General features: G+C 37.7%; 2 protein-coding genes and 1 pseudogene across 3 annotated transcripts; 1 reads left to right on the top strand and 2 right to left on the bottom strand.

Moving 5' to 3' along the window:
• The first annotated feature begins 4,492 nt into the window (after window positions 1-4,492).
• On the top strand, window positions 4,493-6,663 carry LOC146392938 (uncharacterized). Its single transcript, XM_084907907.1, has 5 exons — window positions 4,493-5,000; window positions 5,405-5,749; window positions 5,856-5,975; window positions 6,289-6,344; window positions 6,437-6,663. Exons 1-5 carry the CDS (start codon window positions 4,679-4,681, stop codon window positions 6,557-6,559), a joined length of 966 nt encoding a protein of 321 aa, XP_084764033.1. The 5' UTR covers window positions 4,493-4,678; the 3' UTR covers window positions 6,560-6,663.
• Window positions 6,664-9,614: 2,951 nt separating this feature from the next.
• On the bottom strand, window positions 9,615-11,561 carry LOC146392937 (signal-regulatory protein beta-2-like; annotated as a pseudogene). Its single transcript, XR_014797135.1, has 6 exons — window positions 11,519-11,561; window positions 11,070-11,399; window positions 10,550-10,888; window positions 10,331-10,462; window positions 9,861-9,914; window positions 9,615-9,768 (listed from the first exon to the last, which is right to left on the bottom strand). The product of XR_014797135.1 is annotated as a signal-regulatory protein beta-2-like (transcript).
• A 5,278-nt stretch (window positions 11,562-16,839) lies between these two features.
• Window positions 16,840-19,100, bottom strand: LOC146392936 (uncharacterized). The gene is made up of 6 exons (XM_084907893.1): window positions 19,055-19,100; window positions 18,601-18,924; window positions 17,990-18,334; window positions 17,678-17,800; window positions 17,542-17,585; window positions 16,840-17,434 (listed from the first exon to the last, which is right to left on the bottom strand). The coding sequence occupies exons 1-6, from the start codon at window positions 19,098-19,100 to the stop codon at window positions 17,309-17,311; spliced, it is 1,008 nt and encodes a 335-aa protein (XP_084764019.1). The 3' UTR covers window positions 16,840-17,308.
• Between the last annotated feature and the right edge of the window lie 4,785 nt (window positions 19,101-23,885).

Below are 23,885 nucleotides of genomic sequence, written 5' to 3'. Positions count from 1 at the left end.
TATGCATTAATCACTTATGACCGGGATACTCTGTTAAATCTTCGTTTCCCCCCCCTATGCTGGGTTGGATCAAGGCTGGAATTTCCACGTATCATCTCTTCCACTGGTTCATACGGTTCCCCTCTCTGCTCCCCGCCTAAGAAGCTCCATAGGAAGTGGGGCAAACGGAGTGGGTTTCGGGTTCGCTTTAAGGCTTACCTTAAAATATCAGCTGCAGCTAATTCCCTCACCACCGCGGGGATTATACGACTTCCATCCGCTCGGGATCCATCATCCTTCAGGCTGCTCAACCATCGCTGGATCTGTCCGGTCGGTAAACAAGCCTGTCCGGTTTCTCCGGCAGTCTCTCTGCCTGTTTGTGTTTGGATTGGGTCCCCCAGTGATGGTCTACGGCACAGGTATTTAAGCCAGCTAAGACGTGCTTCCAGCAGAGATAAGATGCCGATCTCTCGGATGGCTTTATTAAACGCAAGATTGCTGGTGAATAAAACCTTCATCTTAAATGACCTCTTCCTCACCTCTCGGCTTGATGCTCTGTTATTGACTGAAACTTGGATTCGTCCTGGTGAGTCCTCTTCCTTTTCAGAGCTACTACCTCTGGACTGTGTGTTCTTCAGTTCACCGAGACCCTCGGGAAGAGGTGGAGGCGTGGCCTCTGTTTTTAAAAACAAACTTAAAGTTCGCCAACTGCCCTCTCCTACCTATTCTAGTTTTGAGATTCAACTATTGGAGCTTGCCTGACCCCCAACAATTCTATGTGCTGTGATTTATCGACCACCTAAATATAATAGGTCTTTTATTTGTGAATTTGCTGACTTCTTAGGTTCATTTTTATTAAGTTATGACCAAGCTCTTATTACTGGAGATTTTAACATACATATTTGTTGTGCTGATGACCCCCTAGCCAAGGATTTTCTTGCCCTAATTGACTCTTTTAACCTTACACAGTGGGTCAGGGAACCAACTCATCTTAAAGGCCATACTTTGGATTTGGTCCTCTCATATGCTTTGGATATTTGTACTTTGGACATTGATAATGCTGGTATTTCTGACCATTTTTTGGTCATGTTTGATGTTGAGCTATGTGCAATTGATTTAAATTCTAAAGGCTGTCATCGCCCTGTATGTATCATTAACTCTGAGACTGTGGGTAACTTCGTTACGGCCTTTCTAAACTTTGCCTTTTTTGATCCAAATTTCACTGATATTAACTGTTACACACCTCCCTTGGTTGATGATTTTGCCAACGCTATGCTATCTACCTGTTGTTCCATCTTAGATACTGTGGCCCCTATAAAGATGAAACGTCCCAGAACTTCTCATCAACCATGGCTAAATGACACCATACGAGCCTTACGTCGTGTCTGCCGTCAATCTGAAAGGAGGTGGAAAAAAGACAGGCTTCAGATATCCTATGACATTCTTTGTAGGAGCCGCTTTCTATACCAGAACTCCGTAAAGGCAGCTAAAGCAGCTTTCCTATCAGATATTATTGAGACTAATAGCCACAACCCCCGAATGTTATTCAAAATTTTTAATTCAGTGATAAATCCCTGTCCGGACTCTTCGAGCTCGGCCTCTCAGGCTCTCTGTAAGCAATTTCTTAATCATTTTAGTGGAAAGGTTTTATTACTGAAGGCTTCACACTCTCACTCTCTTGTGCTGAATCCTGTTCCAGTTTTAGTATGCATGTCCACCTTTTCTCACTTTGAGCTGTTATCACTCCCCACTCTTAAGGGAATAATTGAACAATTGAGAAACTCAAATTCTGTGCATGATATCCTTCCATCCCGAATTATCAAGGAAGGTTTTGAGGAAATTGGGCCTTGCATCTTATTTTTAATGAATTAGTCATTGTTAATGGGCTGTGTCCCGACTGCTTTTAAACATGCGGTAGTGCACCCTGTCCTTAAAAAAAGTAATTTCGATCAGAAAGACCCTGCCAATTATAGGCTAATCTTGAAACTTCAGTTTTTATCAAAACATTTTAGAGAAAGCCGTCTTTCTCCAAATACAGGCTTACTTAGTTGCAAATAATATTACTGACAAATACCAGTCGGGCTTTAAGCCACACCATAGCACTGAAACGGCCCTGCTAAGAGTCTATAATGATCTTCTTGTATTTGCTGACTCTGGTCGCCCTGCCGTTTTAGTTTTATTGGATCTGTCTTCAGCCTTTGACATGGTTGATCATGATATACTCTTGAGGAGGCTAGAGCATGTTGTAGGCATCAAGGGTTCTGCCCTTAACTGGTTTAATTCTTACCTCACTGATAGATCCTTCTCTGTTGTGATGGGAGGATACTCTTCCTCTGTTGCCCCTCTCTGTTGTGGTGTGCCCCAGGGGTCTGTATTGGGCCCTTTATTATTCTCTTTGCATATGCTACCCTTCGGCTCCATATTTGAAAAATACAATATTTCTTATCACTTTTACGCTGATGACATTCAAATCTATTGTCAACTGACTGATGATTTGTCAGCATCATTGTACTCCCTGTACGATTGCCTGAGAGAGGTTAAAGATTGGCTGTCAGATAATTCTCTCATTTTAAATGAGAAAAAAACTGAAGTTATGGTGTTCGACAGCCATATTCCTCGAGACCAGCTTGTTGACCTGCTGGGGCCCCTTGCTAACTCTCTCTCTGATTCTATGCGTAACCTGGGTGTCTATTTGGATAGCTCCTTTAAGCTTGATAAGCAAGTATCATCTGTAGTTAAAGCTGTTTTTTTTTTTTCAACTGCGCCAGATTTCTAAAGCTAAGCATTATATACCACACAGGTACCTGGAAAAACTTATCCACGCTTTTGTGACCTCCAGGTTAGATTACTGTAATTACTGTCTCCAAGCCTTCTCTCTTCGAAGGCTGCAACTTGTTCAAAATGCTGCGGCTCGCCTTCTTACTGGAACTAGAAAATTTGACCCTATTACTCCGGCTCTTGTTGATCTACACTGGTTACCAATCAAATATCGCATTGAGTTTAAAATCTTGCTACTCACTTTTAAAATCCTAAATAATATTACGCCCAGCTACCTCACTGACCTCCTCAATCTGTACACTCCTTGTCGTGCATTAAGATCTTCAGGACAATTACTCCTGGCCCAACCTAAGTTTAGACTGAAGACCAGAGGCGATCGTGCCTTTGCTTCAGCTGCACCCAACCTTTGGAATAGCCTCCCTGCTTCTATTCGAGCCTTGGACTCTATCCAATCCTTTAAATCAAGATTGAAAGCATATCTATTTGATTTGGCTTTCCTGACCAGTTAATACCCTTTTAAATCTTTTAAATTTCAAACTTTTAAATATTTTATTAAATTTTATTAAATGTATTATTTTATTATTAATTTTACTGCTGTTTTTGTCTTCTTAGCGGATTTTGTATTTATCTAACTCTTCTGGTCTGTTAGTGCCTCTATCCTGTCTGTGCTAGTGCCCGATTTGTACCCTGTTATTGACTTATGTTGACTTTCCATATTACTGTGAAGCACTTTGGTGTGCCTTCGGGTTTTTAAATGTGCTATATAAGTAAAACTGTATTGTATTGTATTGTATCGACAATGTTAGGGTAAGTGAATTCACACAACAGAAAGTTAACCTAGGTATGCTGATTAAGTTTTGTGGTATATTCCCCAGGTTAAACTAGTGCAGCTCGTAACGTGAGATGGTGTAACCTGTTAAAAAAACAAAATCGTGCAGTTTTTGGATGAAATTCCATCATTCATTACATCATTTATAGCAATTTTTCTCATAATCACACTTCTTAACCCCATGGTGGTGCTAGAGGAAAAGTTAGAATATTGATCACCATCATTTTGCTATCTCAATCAGCCCCTCAGAAATGTGTAGAATAGAAAGCATGTTTGACATGTCCAAGGACTGTTTGATTTTGCTGCCCCGAGTAAACTTCCATCAGAGATAATGCTTAGTACAGCAGTGGTGACTGACTGTTTTGTGTAATCACATGTTTTTAGGCTTTTCTTTCTTCCATGTGAAAGATGATATTTCCCTTATTCATAATATATATGAAAAATTGTTTTGTAGTTCGAGCAGTTGAGTGATTTGATTTTGTGATATACACTTACCATAACTACAATTTTAGTTTTCCTCCTATGGGAATGATGAATGTGCAATTTTTTTGGAAAGAAGAATAAGTGAAAAGTTTGACCTCCTTATAGCATCAGGAGAAACTACTAAATGAACAAAGTTTATAAGTTTCATCTGTTTTTCATTAGTTTATCTAAGTCTGTTTCAGTCTACCGAACCACAAAGAAAAAAAATGTCTTGATTAGCATAAAACAGACTAACAAATGCATTTGAATAGAGGCAACACTTTTCACACAAAGCAGGACGATTCCAGGAAATGCAGGTTGACTGTAAAGACTGTGATAACCAATCAGATGTTGACCTGGATCACATCATCCTCCTCAGTCACTGAAATATCAACAAGTTTCCTAGTAAAGGCATTGTCACGATGATGCTGTTATTGGTAACATTTCTTCTACTTCACCATGGAGGTGAGTTTTATCTAACTTTATAACCTACTATTTATTTATTTTTGCCACAATCTGCAACCAAAGTAAACATGTGACGGTTAATAAGGATTTTTGTGTGTCCCGGTTATTTATATTCAAGACAAATTTCCCAGTTTTTTATGTGTTTTGTTTACACTCACTGCAGACATGCTGGATCAAGTGACCACAGTTCAACTTGGTGAACCTGTAACGTTGACATGTGTTTTACCTCCTGGTGATTTAAGCAGTAATATTCACTGGTACAAGCAGAGAGCAGGGGAAGCTCTCAAACTGATTGCGACACTGCGGCAAACTGCACATCCTCAGTATGGACAAGGATTTAATGCCTCAAGATTGGAAGTAAAAGACAATAAAAACATCAGCAGTCTGACCATATTCAGGACAATCCCAGACGATGAAGGAATGTATCACTGTGCAGTCATGGAATGGAGTGTGAATAATTGGAATGGGACCTATTTGTTATTAAAAGGTAATTATGTGATTGCAGCCTTTTGGATTCACTGTAAATACCATCTAAAACAATGTCAAATCAATAAATCTTAGTGAAAATAACTTTTTCACATGGTGGGAAAAATAACTGTAGATTATATATGAATTTAAAATGTCAAGTTTAAACATCATATTAGGTATTTTAATGTGTTTGCAAATGGATTTTAATTTTTTTCTCATTGAGATACTTCTTTATCATTAATTTTTCATTAAGTATATGTAGGAACTGTGTTTGGAGGTAATTTTTTTTTGTTTTGTTTTACTGTGTTGCAAATTAATTTCAAGTTCTCCTATTTGAGATGTACTGTTATCATTCATTTTTCAACAAAGTTTGAAACTGTGTTTAGAGGTAATTTTGAAACACTGTTTTTTGTTATTACACAGGAAACACCCAGAGAAACGTTACTGTTCGTCAGTGGCCAACGGTATTAGATTCAGTCCATGCAGGGGATTCTGTGACTCTCAACTGTTCAGTCCTGTCAGACTCTGATAACAAGATGTGTCCTGGAGATCTCAATGTCCTCTGGTTCAGAGGACAAAACTCTCATCCAAATATCATCTATGTTGATGGAAAGAACCAAACTGAATGTAAGAAGCAATCAGACACTCAGAAGAGCTGTGTTTATCGCTTCTCTAAGACGGTCAGCTCCTCTGATGCTGGGACTTACTACTGTGCTGTTGTCACATGTGGAACGATATTATTTGGAGATGGAACTCAACTGCAAATTGGTAACACAAAAGTACAAATGCGCATAACATGTTTACGCCATCATGGCTTCTTCTTTTTTTTTATTCTTCAAGAAGTAATGACATACTTTTTTTGTTTTTTTTGAAGAAACAGGTTGGGAGTCTATTGCGCTGGTAATAGCAATAATGTGCCTGGTCATTTCAGTGATTGTAAATATTGTTTTCACCTGTTTCGGAAGACCAAGACTAGCATGTAATAAATTTAAAGGTAAGTGTCATTCATTGAGTGAAATGTAGCAACAGAACAAATGTCAAACCTCAAGTTTCTGCTTATTCTGCATTAATTTATGTTTCATTAAACAATCCATATTGATATTTGTGCTTTCAAAAGCTTTAAATTTTAAAGGCACAATGTTAAAAACTCATCAAAGAAATTTATTATTTTAAATTGATTGAAACTTTAAATTAAAACTGATGAACTAGCAGGTCTAATTATTACTGGAGCATTATTGAGCACTGTAACGAAAAATCTGCTATATTTCATAATATATGTGTATTTGTTCATCATTCATTGGCAATAGACAGCACATCTTCACAAGGAAGAAATGACAACTTGACTCAACCACTGGATGATATTGTAAGTAATTAGCTCATATTGTTTTTTGTTAATTCATTACTATGGATCTCTGTAGCAGCTACAATATTTTATGATCTTTTAATTTCAAACAGAATGAAGGTGAGCAGGATCTGAACTATGCAGCAATACATTTCCCTGGAAGGAAAGCTACAAAAGGAAGCAATAAAAAAGAACAGAAGACTGAAGAATGTGTTTATTCTCAAGTTAAGCGCTGATCTGAATGTGTTAACCAACCCTCTTACAAAGTGAATAAAATCATGTTGTGGGTTATTCCACTGTAGGTAACTTTAATAATGTTTTGTGATGCAAATAAATAAGGATTTACAACCGCAATCAGCTCTATGTGGCTTATACTTCTTGTTTCAGTAATTCCAGTAAAGTTTCAGGCTTCACTTAAATAAGTTATTGCACTATATATTTTGGTCTTAATTAAGATGGAAAATTACCACATTAATGTATGTTGCTTAACAAACTGTTCAATATTTGTTCTTACTAATTCAAACTTTAGTTCCTGCTTTTGTTTACGATGGGGCTCATTAGACTGTGACAAGCTTAAAGCTATGTGAGGCCAAGTGAAGTGAGTAAAGTTTAGTGCACACTGTCCAAACTTTCTGTAATTATTATAGAATATAATTTTAACTGAAGGTGTAACAAGGCTTTTATCAACAGCGCGGAGAGTCTGGAGACCACTAACAGGCAAGATATCAGGCACTGCAAGATAACTGCATCGTCAAAGTGACACTAAATGAAGTTTGCCCAACCTTATAAGTTGTACATTTGTGCAATGACCAAAACTAGCACCACTGATTAGCAATGAGCTGTGCGGTCAGTTTTTTAATCATTAATATGCAAATTACATCAGTATTATGCTTTTTTTTTCTGAGGCTGGTATATGTTATATTGCAGTTGATTAACTACTACATCTCCATAGAAATGAGGCAAATTTCCATCAAATAAATTTGGATACTGTGCACAGGGACCTCAGGAGCAGCGCTTTATCTTTTAAGTAAAACATTTGTCATATCTATACAAACAGCTGCCTAAGTCACCATGTTCAGTCTAATGCTCTTCAAAGTACTGAAGATGATTTTAGTTACAACATCAAGAACACAGTTAGTTTTCAGCACTACTTAAAGACTCCGTATTGTTTTCTATTTCACTAAGAAATTGCTGCGAGCTCACCTTTAAAGTGTACAAGAAACACTACATGTATAAAGGCTAATTTACACCTGTCCTGCTATAAACATGTATTTCTTAAATCCAGAGACAATCTATTGTCTAGTTAAATCTATGACAGTTGTTTTAGCCCATTAAACCCATTTTAATTCAAATTTTTAGGTCAAATTACCACAACCCTTGAATCAATGGCGTATTTGACAAATTCCAATGGTTCCTAAAACCATCAACTCTGTGCTTTTTCAGTAATATAAGGGTAATCCCATGCAGGCTGCCACATCCAAACAGTGTTGGGAAGGTTACTTTTAAAATGTATTCCACTACATTTTAAAATTGTAGTTTTAACTTTTAGAGCATTACAGAGACAGCCCCCCCCCCCCCCCCCCCCACATTGCCGATTTGATTTGTACACATACCTCCACTCGTAACCTGAGGTCATCAAACCAAAACCTTTTAGGGGTCCCCCACACTCGTTTTAAAACCCGAGGGGACCCAGACTGTGGAATGCACTTCCCCTATTTCTACAGGGTTTGGACTCAGTGGAGACCTTCAAAAAGCAGCTAAAGATATTTTTATTTCAAAAAGCTTTTAATTAGACCAGGGGTTTTATGATGTATTTTATGACTGTATTATGTTTTTACCATGTAAAGCACTTTGTGACATATGTCTGTGAAAGGTGCTATATAAATAAACTTTACTTACTTACTTACTTGCAGATTACAGAAATGTTAAATACCCCAATTCTTTGATCTTTGGGCTGAAGGAAGAACAAAACTCGGTGTAAAAATGCTCAATCAGCAATCTCTTTAATCTCAACAGACTACATGCCCCTGTAACAGACGTCTCCGAAAATGCCGCGCTATGAATTCTGGGATATGGTGGGCCACGAAGGACACACCCGAACCATCCTTCAAATTCGGGGAAATGAAGGACGCATTTGCCGGCCGCATTTGAAGGAGTCGACGAATTGGGACAGCCTTTGTCGCCTGGCGTAATCGGCCTTCAAATGCGGCCTCCGGAGGATGCAGCCGACGTTTTGGGACACAGCTTATGTAATTTCTTCTTCGTCTTCTTCTGTTTTACTGGCAGTTGGCAACCCATTTAATTGGAGCAATAAGTTGTACTGCCCTCTAGTGGAAGAGAATGTAATTATTCTGCCTGATACTCAGGCCGGTCGCTTAAACTACCAATCAGGTGAAACCAGATAATCTTCCACGGCAGACATGATCATTTCTCACAGCACACCTATGTGCCGCGACACAGTGGTTGGGGAACAACGCTTTAGGGGGTTAAAGTTTTTAGACTATGTTTAGTGCCATCTTGTGCCCTTACAAAACGTGACATCACTGGATTGGCTGGTTAGCTTCTCGTAATAGACTTCCAATAGCTTATGTTAACTAACTAGTGACAGAAGTGATAATTCAGTAGAAAAAACTAAAACTGAAAAACAGTCTAAGGGGGTCACTTTTGCACTACCCCTGGCTGCAACAATGATTTTTTTTTATTTAAGGCTATGTGTCCACTTTTACTCAGTCTCTTAGCAGTCAGTGATTGTCTGTTGTTTGGCTAACTGAACTGAAGCAAGAAAATCCCCCTATTAGTTGTAATGTCATTGTTTGTAGAGCACTTTATAAATGTGGACAGTGTGTACATGAATCACAAAAAATCAGCAAGCCTTTGATGGGGAGGTTATTAAAGAGTTTTTGGTGGCTGAAATGGGACAAACACTGGTCATGTTTACTTATTTGTGTTTGAATCTTAATTTTCCACTGTCCTCATGCAAGCTGATCAGGGACGTTGAAATGGGTGTACAATACCCAGGTCTGAACGGAAACCTTACTTCCTTTGTCGCAGACATGTGAAAGCTAAGGTAGACTAAAGGTACTCACAATTAATTTTGTGAGGCCATCACAGTGATACTGTTCTATCTAATACTGTCCGTTTTGAAAATTCATAAAGTCATACATTAATGAATACAAAAACAAGAATGGGGTAACAGAATATATAAAGAACAACCTGATACATCATGTTTTCAGTAAAATTTAAAACAAGTTCTTTATTAGTTTATTTTCAGTGAATGACATTGGTACTCAAAGTCAGCCCACAGTTTTTCATACACACTTTCACATTCTGCATTTAACTTGAGAATAAACACTTTCTTCAGTTTCCAGTTCATTCTTCCTCTTCTTTCCTCTTGTAGCTTTGCTTCCAGAGAAATGCAGTGCAGCGTAGTTCAGATCATATTCACCTTCAGGCTATGCAACAAACACCATCAGTTCCATAAAATAAAGGGGTGGGAAATCATTTAAATCAATTAACAATATGTCTTATTACTTACACTACTGTCCACTGTTTGCCTCAAGTCATCTTGTCTTTCCTGTGAAGAGCTTTTTTCTGTGCATAATGGTGATAAAAGAGGATTGTTATTATTATCTGTTTTTTTTAAATTTTATTAATGTTTTAACCAGCAGTTGAACTGTTGGCAGTAATGTGGACAAGGTCAATAAGAGATGTATATATACTTAAGCAACTAATATTGAGACTTAAAATATTTAAACAGAAATGTTTGATTTTAGATTGATGAATTAATATATAACCTGCAAAGATCTGTTTATATTGGGGAAAAATTTAAGTGTGATGTATACACAACACATGATCAAATGTAGTGAGTTTTGCAGGTAGCAAGCACAATCAAGACTAACGTATACATATACTTGATTTTACACAAATTAATAAAATTCTTTCTGAAAACATGTTTTGAACATGAGGAAAACTAAAGTGTTATTATAATTGTTACTTTAGTGAACAACACTTACTTTGAAATTGTTTACATGCTGCTCTTGGAGTTCGGCAGCAGATGAAAATAATATTGAGAATCACAGAAATTATCAAGCAGATTATTGCTATCATCAGAGCAATGAATTCCAAACCTGCTGCTTGCTCTACAAAAACAAGAAAAGAAAGTTTCTCAAACACACTGACACTGACATAATATTTTTAACATAATATTTTTTTTTTTTAAATCATACCCATTTGTTGTTTAGTTGCATTTCCAAATAACATTTCTCCACATGTGGCCACAGCACAGTAGTAAGTCCCAGAATCAGAGGAGCTGACATTCTTAGAGAAGCGATAAACACAACTCTGCTGAGTCTCAGATCTTTTGTCACATTCATGATGTCTGTTTCCATCGGTGTATATGATGCCAGGATGAGATGTATTTGCTTCCCTGAACCAGAACACATTGTGACCTCCTGGACATGTCTTTCTGTTAGAGCTGGAGAGGACTGAACATTGAAGAGTAACAGAGTCTCCTGGATGGACTTTCTCCTTAACAAAAGTGTAGTTTGACGTTCTCTGGGTGTTTCCTGTTTAATATAAATGTGTTAACAAAGCACATTGTGAAGGATTGATGTACTGTGTCTATAAAATGTCTTTAAAATGAATTAAAATAAATTTGTATTAGTATATTAACTGTTTTCTGATCATGCTTTTGACAATTAATAAGCCGACTGAAGCAAACCCCATGAAAGCAGAGCACATCATTACCTTTTACTAACAAATACGTCCCGGTCCATTCAGTATTCTTACGCCATTCTGTGAATCCACAGTGATAGATTCCCTCGTCCTCTTGATTTGTCTTCAAAATGGTCAGGTTGGTGAAGTGTTTATTATGATTTACCTTCAATCTGGAGTTATTAAACTCAGGCGCAAACTCAGGTGTTGCAGATTCCCTCATTGTCCAAATTACTTTCAGAGTGTCCCCGGCACGCTGCTTGTACCAGTGGACTTCTTTACGAATGGTCTCAATCACAGGCAGTTGACATGGGATGGTTACAGTTTCCCCAAGTTGAACTGAAGTTACTGGAACAAGTGTATCTAATTTCATAGAAAACATATACACATACACAAATATAAAGGAGTAAGTCGCAAGGAAAACCACCACGCAAACAACAAACACATATGAGAAAACCTACACAGAATAAGTAGGTACTTACATCCTCGGTGAAGAACAAGCAGTGTAACCCATAACACGATCATCTTGCAAATGTCTTTTCTTATATACATTGTAGGTTTTTCACTGACTGTAGGAGGTATTATAACATGGGACTTCTATGTCACACTGTCAAATGGACCTGATTGGTTATGAAGTGCACTTCCTGTCACACTGGTCCCTTCCAGTTCTTTGAGGAGTATGTCGCCTCTTCTTTATCCAGTCGCTCACTTTTTTTTTCAATTTAAATCATTTTTCTAATGCTCATCTTGAAGTTTTTCATCTTTGCTAAAAAAACATCCGCTTTCTGCTTTTATCATCATCTTTCAGCAAGTTTTCCAACTAAATATGACTTAAGGGGAACAGATTTCTTTAAAAAAAACAAGATAAGGACAAACATAAAGCAGAGATGTGTTTCTGTTAGAGGAGTTAACCTGTGGAATAGTTATGACAGTGATTTAAAAAGGTGTAGTTCATTTTCCTTGTTTAAAAATATGTTTAAAAATAGAGTATTAGAAAAATATATATATCAAGAATGAAAAGAGCAAAAAAAAAACCCCAAAAAACCCCAAAAAAACCTCTTGATTCTTTTGCTTTGATGTAGTTACTTATCTAAGGTGGAAAGTTTTTTTGTTTTTTTTGTTTTTTTTTCTTGTTTGTTTGTTTTGTTTTTGCTTTGTTTTATTATTTGCTTCGAGCCCTGTGTACAGGAGCGGCATGCAAAAAGATCTTTTGTTAAAAGGGTTGGCGTAATAAGCAAATGCTTCAGCCAATACCTTTTGATTAGCCTTGTCTCATGCTTTCTTTGTGGTAGATCTTTGTTCTGTCTTCACTGAGATATTTGAATGCTAATCAATAAAATCAATCAATCACCCTGTTAAATGATTTCATTGGTTATTTGTTCTATGATTGACATTCCAGTTTTTTTGAAATCATTAGATTCTTTCAACTTAATAATAATTATCTTAAAATGGAGTTATGTTTGTGGGTTTAAGTCCTATCTTGGAACATCTTTGAGCTTTTTTTTCACTCACTGATTGCTTTCGTTTTCACTTCCTGAATGGCTCGATTTAGCCAGTAAAACTAGGTTAGGTCACGGGTTAAATTAGATAACATCAACAAGTATAAAGACATCTTAGAAAGTTCTGTTTTATATTTACCTGGGTTTCCATGCACTGCCTTATCTAAAAGTGAAGACACTGGCAGACACTGTCAATGCATTTTTTACACAACCATTGGCAATCACTTTATTCTAAAAAATGGCCATAATTACCACAAATTACTTGTCATTTTCTCAGTGCATCTTTTAGATATAGTCTTAAATTTTATGTCTCCACAATCCAGTGAAGTTGCAGTTTATAGTTTTTTATGTTCAGACTTTTATAATAAATATACATGCAACACAGCTCCAAGCTATACAGTATTAGTAGCAATTACTCAGATTTTGGTTACACAGGAAGCAGCTAGCACTGATGTGGCGAGTGTCATAGAACTGACAATGAGTTCATCATCTCTCAAATTTAAGTCCAGTGACTGAAGAAGTGTCATGGTCCATGGGAGTGTCTGGGATTTTCCAGCTGGAGGCGATCAGTTTCCTGTGTTCATCTTCTTGAGCAGAGTGCCTCACCAGAGTTCCATTCCAAGGCTAATCAGCAGGAGTGTTCTTAAAGCCAGCACTCGCTAGCTTCCTGTAGTTTCCGCCAGTTTGTCTGCCAACTGTCAGTGGTAACTAGGTCTTCTAATAATTTTGCTTTTGTGATTTATTCCCTGTGTAAAAACTTGTTTCCTTGTGTCTCAGCTCCCGGTCATGTCCTCCAAGATCCGTCCGCTGCTGCATTTGCACTCAGCCGCTGGTTTCACCTGCAATACTACCTATGCCTGCCTTTGTCTCCACTATGCACCACCGGAACTCCTCCAGAACCGAGATATGGATTCCCTGCTACCTCCAGTGCTCGCTCCCTGCATAGACACTCCCTCGGTTAGCCTTCCCAAAGGGTCTTGGGTGCAACCTGCAAGTAGGCAAACATTCCTCAGCCCCATACTCACCTATAGAGCCCCTCCTCTACTATTTTAGTCAGTAACCACAATCTCCTCTGTTTGAAAACTGCTTATCAGAGATCCCACTTCACTCCCCTCTCCACTGGTGTTTCTCACATATGTTTACAGATAATCCTGGTTTTGGTGTGTAAAAAAAGTCTGGTCAAGAAGCGGATCAGCTCTTGAGTCTGTTTTTGGGTCTGCCTTTCATACGAACCCTCTGGGTTCATGACAAGAGGTTAACAATGAAATCTGAGAAAGTCATTTAATGACATATGATAGGATAGTAAATAAATTACAGGATTACTTAGGTAACAGTAATCTGGAATGTCTGCTAGCAACAATCAGTGACAAAGGCATGGAAAAATTCTTGTGTGGATGCAACTCAAGATTTATCTGTTTTGTAAATACAAGATGTAGAGACTTGTTTCAAGGAACTATAAAGACTGATAATACTGACTAAAAAAAGCAGAACACACTTGTGTATTTAGTGAATGAAAATGATGCAGCAGTTCACCCATGCCCTAGTTTCCAATGGGGTAATATTTTTACAGCTGCTGCTATAAAGTCCAGATATAAGAGAACGAAAAAGCATTTACTTAAGAGGGGGAGGTGAAATGAAGTAATTGGGTGTCATTGTCATTGTTTTGCACAAATAGGTAGTAAGCTAAGGGTTGGCTCAGACTGGAGGAGCAAGCAGAATAAATTATTAGAACATATAATTCCAAATCTTTGTTACAAATCTTTGTGATATTTTATGTTTTTATAAAATGAAAAAGCTGTGACAAGGGTGTCATTTTGCATTCTCTTATGAAATTACATTTATTTCTCAACAAGACCAGTGCTGTCCATTTCTGGGTAAGTTGCCAGCACAATTTCAGGTCATTCGATCTACAGAAATAGTGATGGGTAGGAGGAGTTAAGTCTGAAATGCCTTGCAACGTTTTTTTTCTTTTGATTACTTTCTGTGTACAAAGGACGTGGTGAAAACATTAATAGATTGTTTTCAACTTCATTGTTATTTGAATATTGTCATTGTGCAAAGCATAATTACAAACTCCACATTATCAGTGAAGACCCACCCAGTCAGCTTGCCATTCACTTAAGCACGAAGAGACACATGTACCAGCATACAGATCTCACAAGGTAGTTGTGGTCACACGCTCCATCCTCTACGCTCACCTCAGAGCACCACTCAGTGTCAGAAAAAACACAGTGACCTGACAAGAACACCTGACAGTTCTGATTCAACTGAGATACATACACCAAAGTGATAGAAAAGTCTTATGTACTTAAGAGAAAGAAGTTGTTGGAAACTTAAACACTGCTGTGGTTGGGACTTCAAACAAGGCCGTAAATACAAAAGGTCTAAAGGACCGCATATTTAGTATGGTAACTTGTGATTTTATAGTGAGATCTGTTCTGAGTAAACAGCTTCAGTGGTTGGTAAAAGCATGAAGAAAGCACTCACAACAACCTTCATCCATGGATGTAGCTGTTAAATCTGGCCTTATCTGTTCTTCTGACAGTGAGAGTCACCTTTCACCATGACACTGTCGCGGTCCTGGGTCTTTGACACAGTGTTTTAAGTTTTGTTTTGGATTCATGATTAACTGTATTTCGGTTCAAGCTTTGTACAGTCTGGCCTTCCGTTTAGTTCTTAGTGTCTCTGAGTTTGTTATCTATATTTCCCAATCATAGTTTCTTGTTTGATATTGTTAGTTTCCTTTTGTGGTCTTTCTTCGTCCCTGTATTTTTGTGAGCGTCTTCCGCTGAAGCGAGTTCTGTCTATATGTTTATGTATCTGTTTCCCCATTCGTGTTCCCGTGTCTGTCTACTCTCTCTGTGCTCTGTCTGTAGTTGTCTGGTCTCCCTGTTGTGTTTAGTGAGTCTTGAGCTCACCAGTTAGTCACGTCTCTGCGTTTAAATAGCCTGGCTATTTATTGTTTGAGTACAGGTACTACACTGTGCTAAAGTCTTTAGCCAAGATTTATTTCTTTAGATTTTGCTAGGAAAGTGGGATATAGGTAAAATGGTTCATCAAAAGATGTGCAAACATACATGGAAATAGACTATAGGTGTCATAAACTAAGTCTTGACAATTCTCACAAGCTTGACAGATAATATTTGGTATGACCACCTTTATTCTTCAACACAACTCTCTTAGATGAACTTTCTGAGATATTTAAATTGTCTTCAGTAATAGTTCTCAGGTTTCTTGAAGGACATTCAAAGCTCTTCTTTGGATCTTAGTTGTCTTTTTCATTTTCTGTCCAAGTGACCCCACTTTGCTTCAGTAATGTTGACGCAAAGGCTTGTAGAAGGTCAATCCATGGCCATCAGGTTTGCTTTAACTGCACTGAGTGTTTAGGATCATTGCCATGCTGAAAAATGAGGCCACCAGAAATCAAATGTTTACAGATGGTATCGCGTGGGGGGGTCAAAACCTGATGGTACTTCTCTGCATTCATAATTCCAACAGATTTAAAAAGATCCCTCTCTGTTTACCTCTTCTGTGTGAAGATCAAATGAAGGGCCAAATCTTTTTCTCTTTACTGGATTTGCTTTTTTCCTTTTTCTTAAATAGGATCTGAGATTGATATCTTTATAATCTGTAGCTAGTGTTTGTGTGTTTGTTTTTAGGCCATCCATATTGGTGGATTGCTCAAAGAGTAGCATAAAAAGAAAAAAGAGCAGAGAGTCACACCAACTGTGTTTACACTGCTGTTAGATCAGACTCCCACAACCGACCGCGACCATCTGTATAGGTCGTGATGGTCAGGCGAAGACATGCTTTAAAGGAAGCTCAGCGTCATTGTCTGTGTTTTGTTGGGTTGCTTTGATTTTGATAATAATGATTTCCAGCTATATCTGAATATAAAGGCAGATGTTGCTGGGTATGATATTTGAAATTATTTTCAGACATTTTCCATTGTTGAGGACAAAAGATTTATAATACAGAAAGCAATTAAGCATTAAGACCAGTTAAAATATGTAACTTCTTTATGCTGACAGAACAGGGAGTTCCACTCCTCCAGCCTACTTAAGCTCGAAGTGGGCTGTATGTAGCCCACGATGTAAAATGAGTTCAACACCTGCTGTAGGCTTTTGCCTGCTGTGGTGATTTGATGCAACAAATTTGAGTTGAACTGAAAATTTTGAGATATTTATAAATCATGACAAACACAATAACAAGAAAAGTCTTAAGAGATTTTAATACAAGAAGAATACAACAATAATAAAGCTATGAAATAAGCTATTTTTAACAACGTATTGCTGTACATTTATTTCATCTGGTTGAATACATCATCTTGTCCATCTTTAGTTCTATAACAGATCATTAAAGTACAGTTAGTAGCAATACAAAATCAAATTAAGCCAAGTAATAAAACTGCATAAATGTAAGCCGATCATTTTTTTAAAAGTTAATATCAATGGGAATATCAACAGGAAGCTTGGTTAAACAATAAAAAAATAACAACAACAAAAAATCTACTATTTTCACATTTTTTAAAGTTGGACAGAGAGAAAAACGACCAAGAAAAGCAATAAATGTTCCCAACCAGACTAGACTGGCAGTGTTGCAGGTCAGGGATTATACTGAGGCGTATGCATGTGCGCACATCTATATTAAAATGCAGTTAATCTCAATACATTTAAACCCACTGCTATGATAGGCAGTGACATGTGTCATGACGACATGATGTATAAAGAAAGAAACATCCGCTAGATAATTTCACAAGGTGGGTAAATAGAACTAATCCAATCCAAAAGCCTTGGCCATGTAGATCTGCTTCTCAACTGCCTTTGCATCCTCTATTTTCCCTCTGTCAGCCTTCATCATTGTAAAGACAACAGCAGAAAACATAGACGTGTCCTTATTCTGGGGAAATGGGGTACATAAAAATATTAGAAATATCAAAATGTAAACAATCTTTAAAAAAAATCACTTTAGATTCACGAAAATAATCTGACAAATAAATACGTTACCTTTTGTCTTTTCTGATCGCTACAATTTTTCTGCAGGACAGTGGCTTGATTATTGAACATACACATTACAATTGATTCAAATGTAAGATTAATTAACATTTGTTTTTCATAGAGAACTGTGAGTAACTTAAGTTACCTTTGCAATGATTACTGCTGTTTTTTCTGATCGAATAAGTGAGGACAGCAGTAACAATGGGAACGAAGACAGCACACAGCAGAAAAATAACTATACTGGCCATCAGAGAGCAAATGCTGGTTTCTGGAATGACAATAAAAGTCAAAAACAAAGTTAGAAATGACTAAAAATAAATGATGTTTTATTTCTCCTCATGATGAAATTACTCGGAGCATGAAATCAAATTTCGTAATGCCTATTTAATGAATTAATAATCACTTTTAATTAAACATACTCGCATTATGCCATGATTTTATTTTTTAGAAATCATACCTATTTGCACTTTAGTTCCATCTCCAAATAATATCGTTCCACATGTGACAACAGCACAGTAGTAAGTCCCAGCATCAGAGGAGCTGACCGTCTTAGAGAAGCGATAAACACAGCTCTTCTGAGTGTCTGATTGCTTCTTACATTCAGTTTGGTTCTTTCCATCAACATAGATGATATTTGGATGAGAGTTTTGTCCTCTGAACCAGAGGACTCTGAGATCTCCAGGACACATCTTGTTACCAGAGTCTGACAGGACTGAACAGTTGAGAGTCACAGAATCCCCTGCATGGACTGGATCTAATACCGTTGGCCACTGACGAACAGTAACGTTTCTCTGGGTGTTTCCTGTGCAATAACAAAAAACAGTGTTTAAAAATTACCTCTAAACACAATTTCAAATTTTATTGAAAAATAAATGATAACGGTGCGTCTCGAAAAGGAAAACTTGGAATCGATTTGCAAACACATTAAAATACCTAATACGATGTTTAAACTACGATTTATTAAATTCATATATAATCTATAATTATTTTTCCCAACCATTTGAAAAAGTTATTGTCAGATGGTTGAGTATTTACAGTGAATCCAAAAGGCTGCAATCACATAATTACCTTTTAATAACAAATAGGTCCCATTCCAATTATTCACACTCCATTCCATGACTGCACAGTGATACATTCCTTCATCTTCTGGGATTGTCCTGAATATGGTCAGACTGCTGATGTTTTTATTGTCTTTTACTTCCAATCTTGAGGCATTAAACCCTTGTCCATACTGAGGATGTGCAGTTTGCCGCAGTGTCGCAATCAGTTTGAGAGCTTCCCCTGCTCTCTGCTTGTACCAGTGAATATTACTGCTTAAATCACCAGGAGGTAAAACACATGTCAAAGTTACAGGTTCACCAAGTTGAACTGTGGTCACTTGCTCCAGCATATCTGCAGTGAGTTTAAACAAAACACATGTGAAACACTATAGGAAAAAAAAACATTAACCATTACACATCTAGGTGCATTGCAGATTCTTAAATGACAAAAAGAAAATAGTTCATAATTAGACAGAACTCACCTCCTTGGTGAAGAAGAAAAACGAGTGTTACCCAAACCAGAGTCATCATCGCAATGTCTTTACTTGAAAACATTTCGATATTTCAGTGACAGAGGGAGATGATGCGACCCAGACCATCACTATCTGATTGGTTATCGCAGTCTTTACAGTCAAAGCCTATTTCCTGCCACACGGGTATTGTCCTGCATTGTGTGAAAAGAGGGAGAGACTAAAAATCTGTGACAGCACAAAACTGTTTATTACTATTGTGGTAACACATTTTCTTTGATTCAAGTTTTGCAGAGCCAACTAAACCATCAAAAACCCAGTACTGCTGAGCATGCTTTGTAGTAGACCACTCTGGGGGGTTTCAGTGTAACATGAAAATCTGTCATTTTGAGTTTTGTCATTATTTTAACTTTGAACTTATAACCCAATATGAGCCAAATGTGATTTTTTTAAACCAATGAGAGGTGTTTAAAGTCTTATCTAATACCATCATTTCACCTCTTTCACACAGTGAAATACCAATAAGGTGTCACATCGGCTGCAGCGGACGGTGGAGAATGGAGAGTGGAGACCCAATTGCAGACAATGGAGACGAATTTGAATATAAACAAAAATGAGCCTTTATTTCTGGCAGCACAAAAATAGAAAAAAACAAAAGAAGACTAAGATTAAACTAACAAAACCTAAACTGGGAAAAGCTAAACCGAAAACACTAGGTGCATAAAGAAAAGTACAAAAACCTTAAATGCAAAACCTGACACAGAAAGATGAGCAGACAGTTCAACAATAGGCAGCAGAAAACAGAGGATCCTTAAGGTTATTTTATCATGATGTGTTCAGTATCTCTGTTACAATGTTACTGTTTTGGTTGTGCTGCATGAAAGACATTTTGTGTGTATTAGGGGGGAGTTAGTTACTGGAGCTGGAGAGTGAGTTATTCAAGAGAGCTCAACAGCATTAATTGCCCTGTTATTGTACAACCTTAATAAACCACGGTGAAGCAAAATGTCTTGTGTGTAAGACTATGTGAAAGTTAAAATATATATGTTCAGTGCAGATAGATATATAGTGTATATAGTTACATAGGTATACATGTCCTCCAAAAATCCACCACAGAAGGAAAACTAAACACAAGAGACTATCAAAATAAAACAGGAAACATTAGACACACACTAAGACGTCGGCTTGACACATGACATGGAAACATAACCGACTGGCAAGACAGAAAGGAAAAACAGAAAACAGACACAGGAGATAAACGAACATGAAGACAAGGGAGACTAGACATGAAAGGTGGAATACAGGGGCGGCACAGTAACAGAACCTAAAGACTAGAAACTACAAAATATAATCAGAGAATAACTGAGGAAACTAGAAATACAAACAACTACACCATGAAAAACACTATATCAAAGAATATTCATAAACCAGAAACATATAAACACTAGGTCCACAGACACAGGACCGTGACATAAGGTCCACAACAAGTACAAGCCTCAAGATGGCTTTCTAGGCTACAGTGCTTTTTCTTCATCAAGGATGTGAGAGCTCTTTAATTTTGCACAAAAATATTCTAAAGTGAGAAGTTACATGTCAAATAGATTTGTGGAGAATAACAGAAAATAATTTTGCATTTGAGAATTCCCACATTGTATAATTATTTATTTTTTATTTAGTTCATTTATAAAAATCCAAATCACAACAACTATCACCTCAAGGCTCTCTGTATTGTAAGCGGTTTATATTTACATTAGAGAGAAAACCCCAAGAATTACATGACTCCCTATGAGCACTTGGTGATACTGGGAAGAAAAAACTCTCTTTTAACAAGAAGAAACATCCACAGTGTCACAATCCTGGGTCTTTTGACCCAGCGTTTTGAGTTTTAGTTTATGTTTAAGCCCTTCAGGTTTTCTAAGTTCATTTTTTATCATGCCTAGGTTGTTCTAGTTCTTTGTTATTAGATTCCCCTTGTGTCTTCCACCCCTGTTAAGTCTCCCTTGCCCTTCATGTGTTTCATGTCTGTGTCTTAAGTTGTCAAGTTCAGGTTGTCATGTCCGCGTCTTGTTTCCTGTTTTATTTTGAAAGTCCAGTTTTCATGTCATTGTGTTTGAGTTTACATTTCCTGTGCATCGTTATGTTCATCCTTGTCAGCTGTTTCCTCATGTGTCTCGACTTCCCCTGATCACCTCATGTGTGTATTTAAGTGTTTTCTATGTTTCGTTGTCAGGTCGTCTGTTTGCATCTCCATAGTGTTTTGTCATAGTTTACTCAGTGTTCATAGTTTGTCATAGTATTTTCACTGAGTTTCTTAGTCCTTTAGTTTTCTGAGTGTTCACAGTTTTCTTAGTTTTCATAGCTTCATGCTTTTTCACGTGCCAACATCCAAATAAAGGATCATCTTCTGTTCAGCCAGCAACTCCGCCTTTCAGTGGCTGCTTCTGGGTCCTGTAAACTAAACTTATCGGCGCACCCCGCCGTGACACACAGAATCTTTCTGATTTAGCTGGAACTTATAAATATCATCTAAACATTGTCTACAATAGTGGAGATAGACGCAATTAATATGAGAAAACAGATGTCCTTGAGAAGAGACGTCTTTGTTGCATCTTTACGACTACACTAATGTTGGGACTTACTACTGCCTTTTGGCCACATATGTGAAGAAATTATTTGGACAGATTTGCAAGCTACAAATCCATGATGTGAATTTCCAAGTGTTCTATTCAATTGCAATTTGGTGAGGTCATTTGAATACAGTATATTCATTGCTCCAAAAACAGTTTACGATGATCTGAGATTCACGACAGGAGAAAATCGGTACATAGTGGTCAAAACAGCATCTACATTGTCAGCAACTCAGGTAGACTATGGGCTTTAAGTGATGCTTAGTTAGTCCTAAGGCCTTATAGTACCACTAACAGTCAGATGTTGCTGCCATGTAATGTGGCCAAAGAGGAACAAAGGGGAAGGCGTATATACTGCGTGTCATGTGAATTTGTATTTTAGGTTCTAAAACATTTTGCAGTTAAAATCACACTGTGGGTTATTCTAGATATGTATGTCTAGAGATGTTTATTGCATAAACACGTTGATCACATTTTGTGTTTATCTAAACTTATTTTATGCATGTTTTTACAATGAACAAAACTTTACACAGACAGAAAAAAAACTAAAGCAAATCAAATACACCTGTTTCACTTTATTTGTTGATTTTCTTCACTGACCCAAATGCAGGAATCAGGAGGCAGAAATAACTGAAAACCCTTGTTAGAGTGCAACCGACAAGAAACAAAAACAATAACTGGGTAGGGCAGAAGCTAAACAAAATGAAAACTTGGACTCAAGAAAAACACAGAGACAGACACATTATGAGGAATGAGGGACCCAGACAATTTTTACATAAGAGAACATTTTTGAAATGACTAATCAATGACGAGGACAAAGGAAGAAAAACTGAACCTAATGCACAAGTTTCAAGAGACTGCCAGAATAAAACAGAAAGTAACTAACAGTAAGACCAGTCTAAGACATATGAACTTGACAGAACTAAACAAGGACCACAGAGACAGGACAATGGAGACCAGATAGGCACAAGGAGACAGAAAGATAAAGTAAATTACAAACAGACTAGAAACAGTGGCTATACTACATGGCAAATGAAAGCAACCTACTAGTATTACCAAAGAGCTAGGCCTAAACAAAAATCACAAAAAGCAAACCCCTCCAAAAACTCAAACACTGGGTCAGACGGAAATGACCAGGAATACAGGGGGGTCATCAGTGAGATCAACGCTCTCCAAATCAATGCCAGAAGACGAAGGAGATGGTAATAGACTTCCTCCTGAAGTCTATTACCATCACACCACTGGTGAACATCCAAGGAAAAGACATTGCGACAGTGAACTCTTACAAGTACCTGGATGTTCACCTGAACAATAAACTGGACTGGACTACAAATACAGATGTTCTGTATAAAAAGGGCCAGAGTCGACCCCATCTGCTGAGGAGACTGAGGTCCTTCAGAAACTGCAGGACTATGCTAAGGACATTCTGTGACACTGTGGTAGCATCCACCTTTTTCTATGCAGAGGCCTCCTGGGTGAGCGGATGCACGAACAGGGACAGGATTGACAAACTGGTGTGGAGGTCTAGCTCTGTGCTGGGATGTCCACTGGAGTCTGTGTAGCTGGTGGGCGAGAGGATGTTAGTAAAGCTAGCATCCATACATGTGTGTGTGCACGTACATGTGTGGATGTATACGCCCCCCCCCCCCAAATTACAAGCCCTTTTTTAAATTGTGCTATTGAAGCAGTTATTTAAGGTATCTGACACTTTTAGGTGTGATGGCTGACATAAAAACAGCTAGTGCTGTCATGGGAATGTGAAGGCTGAGGTGAATCAACCACAGCAACTATTAACCCTTTAAAGCTGGTCGGAGCGGGCACGCTCCGTTTTGCGTAACTATTTTTAAATCCCTGTAGAACCACAACTGCGTAAGCTAGCGCAATGATTTTTTTTGCATAGGAAACCGGAGGAGTTGTACTTACATCTTATGCGATCAGCTTGTCCTAGGTCACGGTTTCCTTCCACATATAGCTTTGCAAATATTGCATAAAAAGTGCTTGCAGGAACAAAAACATAATATTCCAGAAACACGCTTTGCCGATCCGATCAGCTGTTCGTAACACTTCCCACATTGAAACAGACATCAGCGAACGATCGCATGTCCGCCATTACCTGCCCGAAACCGGAAGTGACGTCATTTTCGCGGAAAATGTAGTTTTTTTTACTTGTAGGCCTTAAAAGCCTATACTGGTGTTTTTATAAGTCATGTTTGACT

The sequence above is a fragment of the Perissodus microlepis genome, chromosome 2 (assembly GCF_051167445.1).
Source record: "Perissodus microlepis isolate ML-2025 ecotype Zambia chromosome 2, ASM5116744v1, whole genome shotgun sequence".
NCBI classification, from domain to species: Eukaryota; Metazoa; Chordata; class Actinopteri; order Cichliformes; family Cichlidae; genus Perissodus; species Perissodus microlepis.
This window is presented reverse-complemented; position numbering and strand designations above follow the sequence as displayed.

Bases quoted from the DNA above. Each gene is read 5' to 3' on its own strand.
- LOC146392938 (XM_084907907.1), top strand. From the start codon at position 4,679: ATGCTGGATCAAGTGACCACAGTTCAACTTGGTGAACCTGTAACGTTG. The intron at 5,001-5,404 runs GTAATTATGTGA...GTTATTACACAG, and splicing joins GACCTATTTGTTATTAAAAG to GAAACACCCAGAGAAACGTT. The intron at 5,976-6,288 runs GTAAGTGTCATT...CATTGGCAATAG, and splicing joins AGCATGTAATAAATTTAAAG to ACAGCACATCTTCACAAGGA.
- LOC146392936 (XM_084907893.1), bottom strand. From the start codon at position 19,100: ATGACTCTGGTTTGGGTAACACTCGTTTTTCTTCTTCACCAAGGAG. The intron at 18,925-19,054 runs GTGAGTTCTGTC...AACTCACTGCAG, and splicing joins TTTTCTTCTTCACCAAGGAG to ATATGCTGGAGCAAGTGACC. The intron at 17,586-17,677 runs GTAACTTAAGTT...TCAATAATCAAG, and splicing joins CAGCAGTAATCATTGCAAAG to CCACTGTCCTGCAGAAAAAT.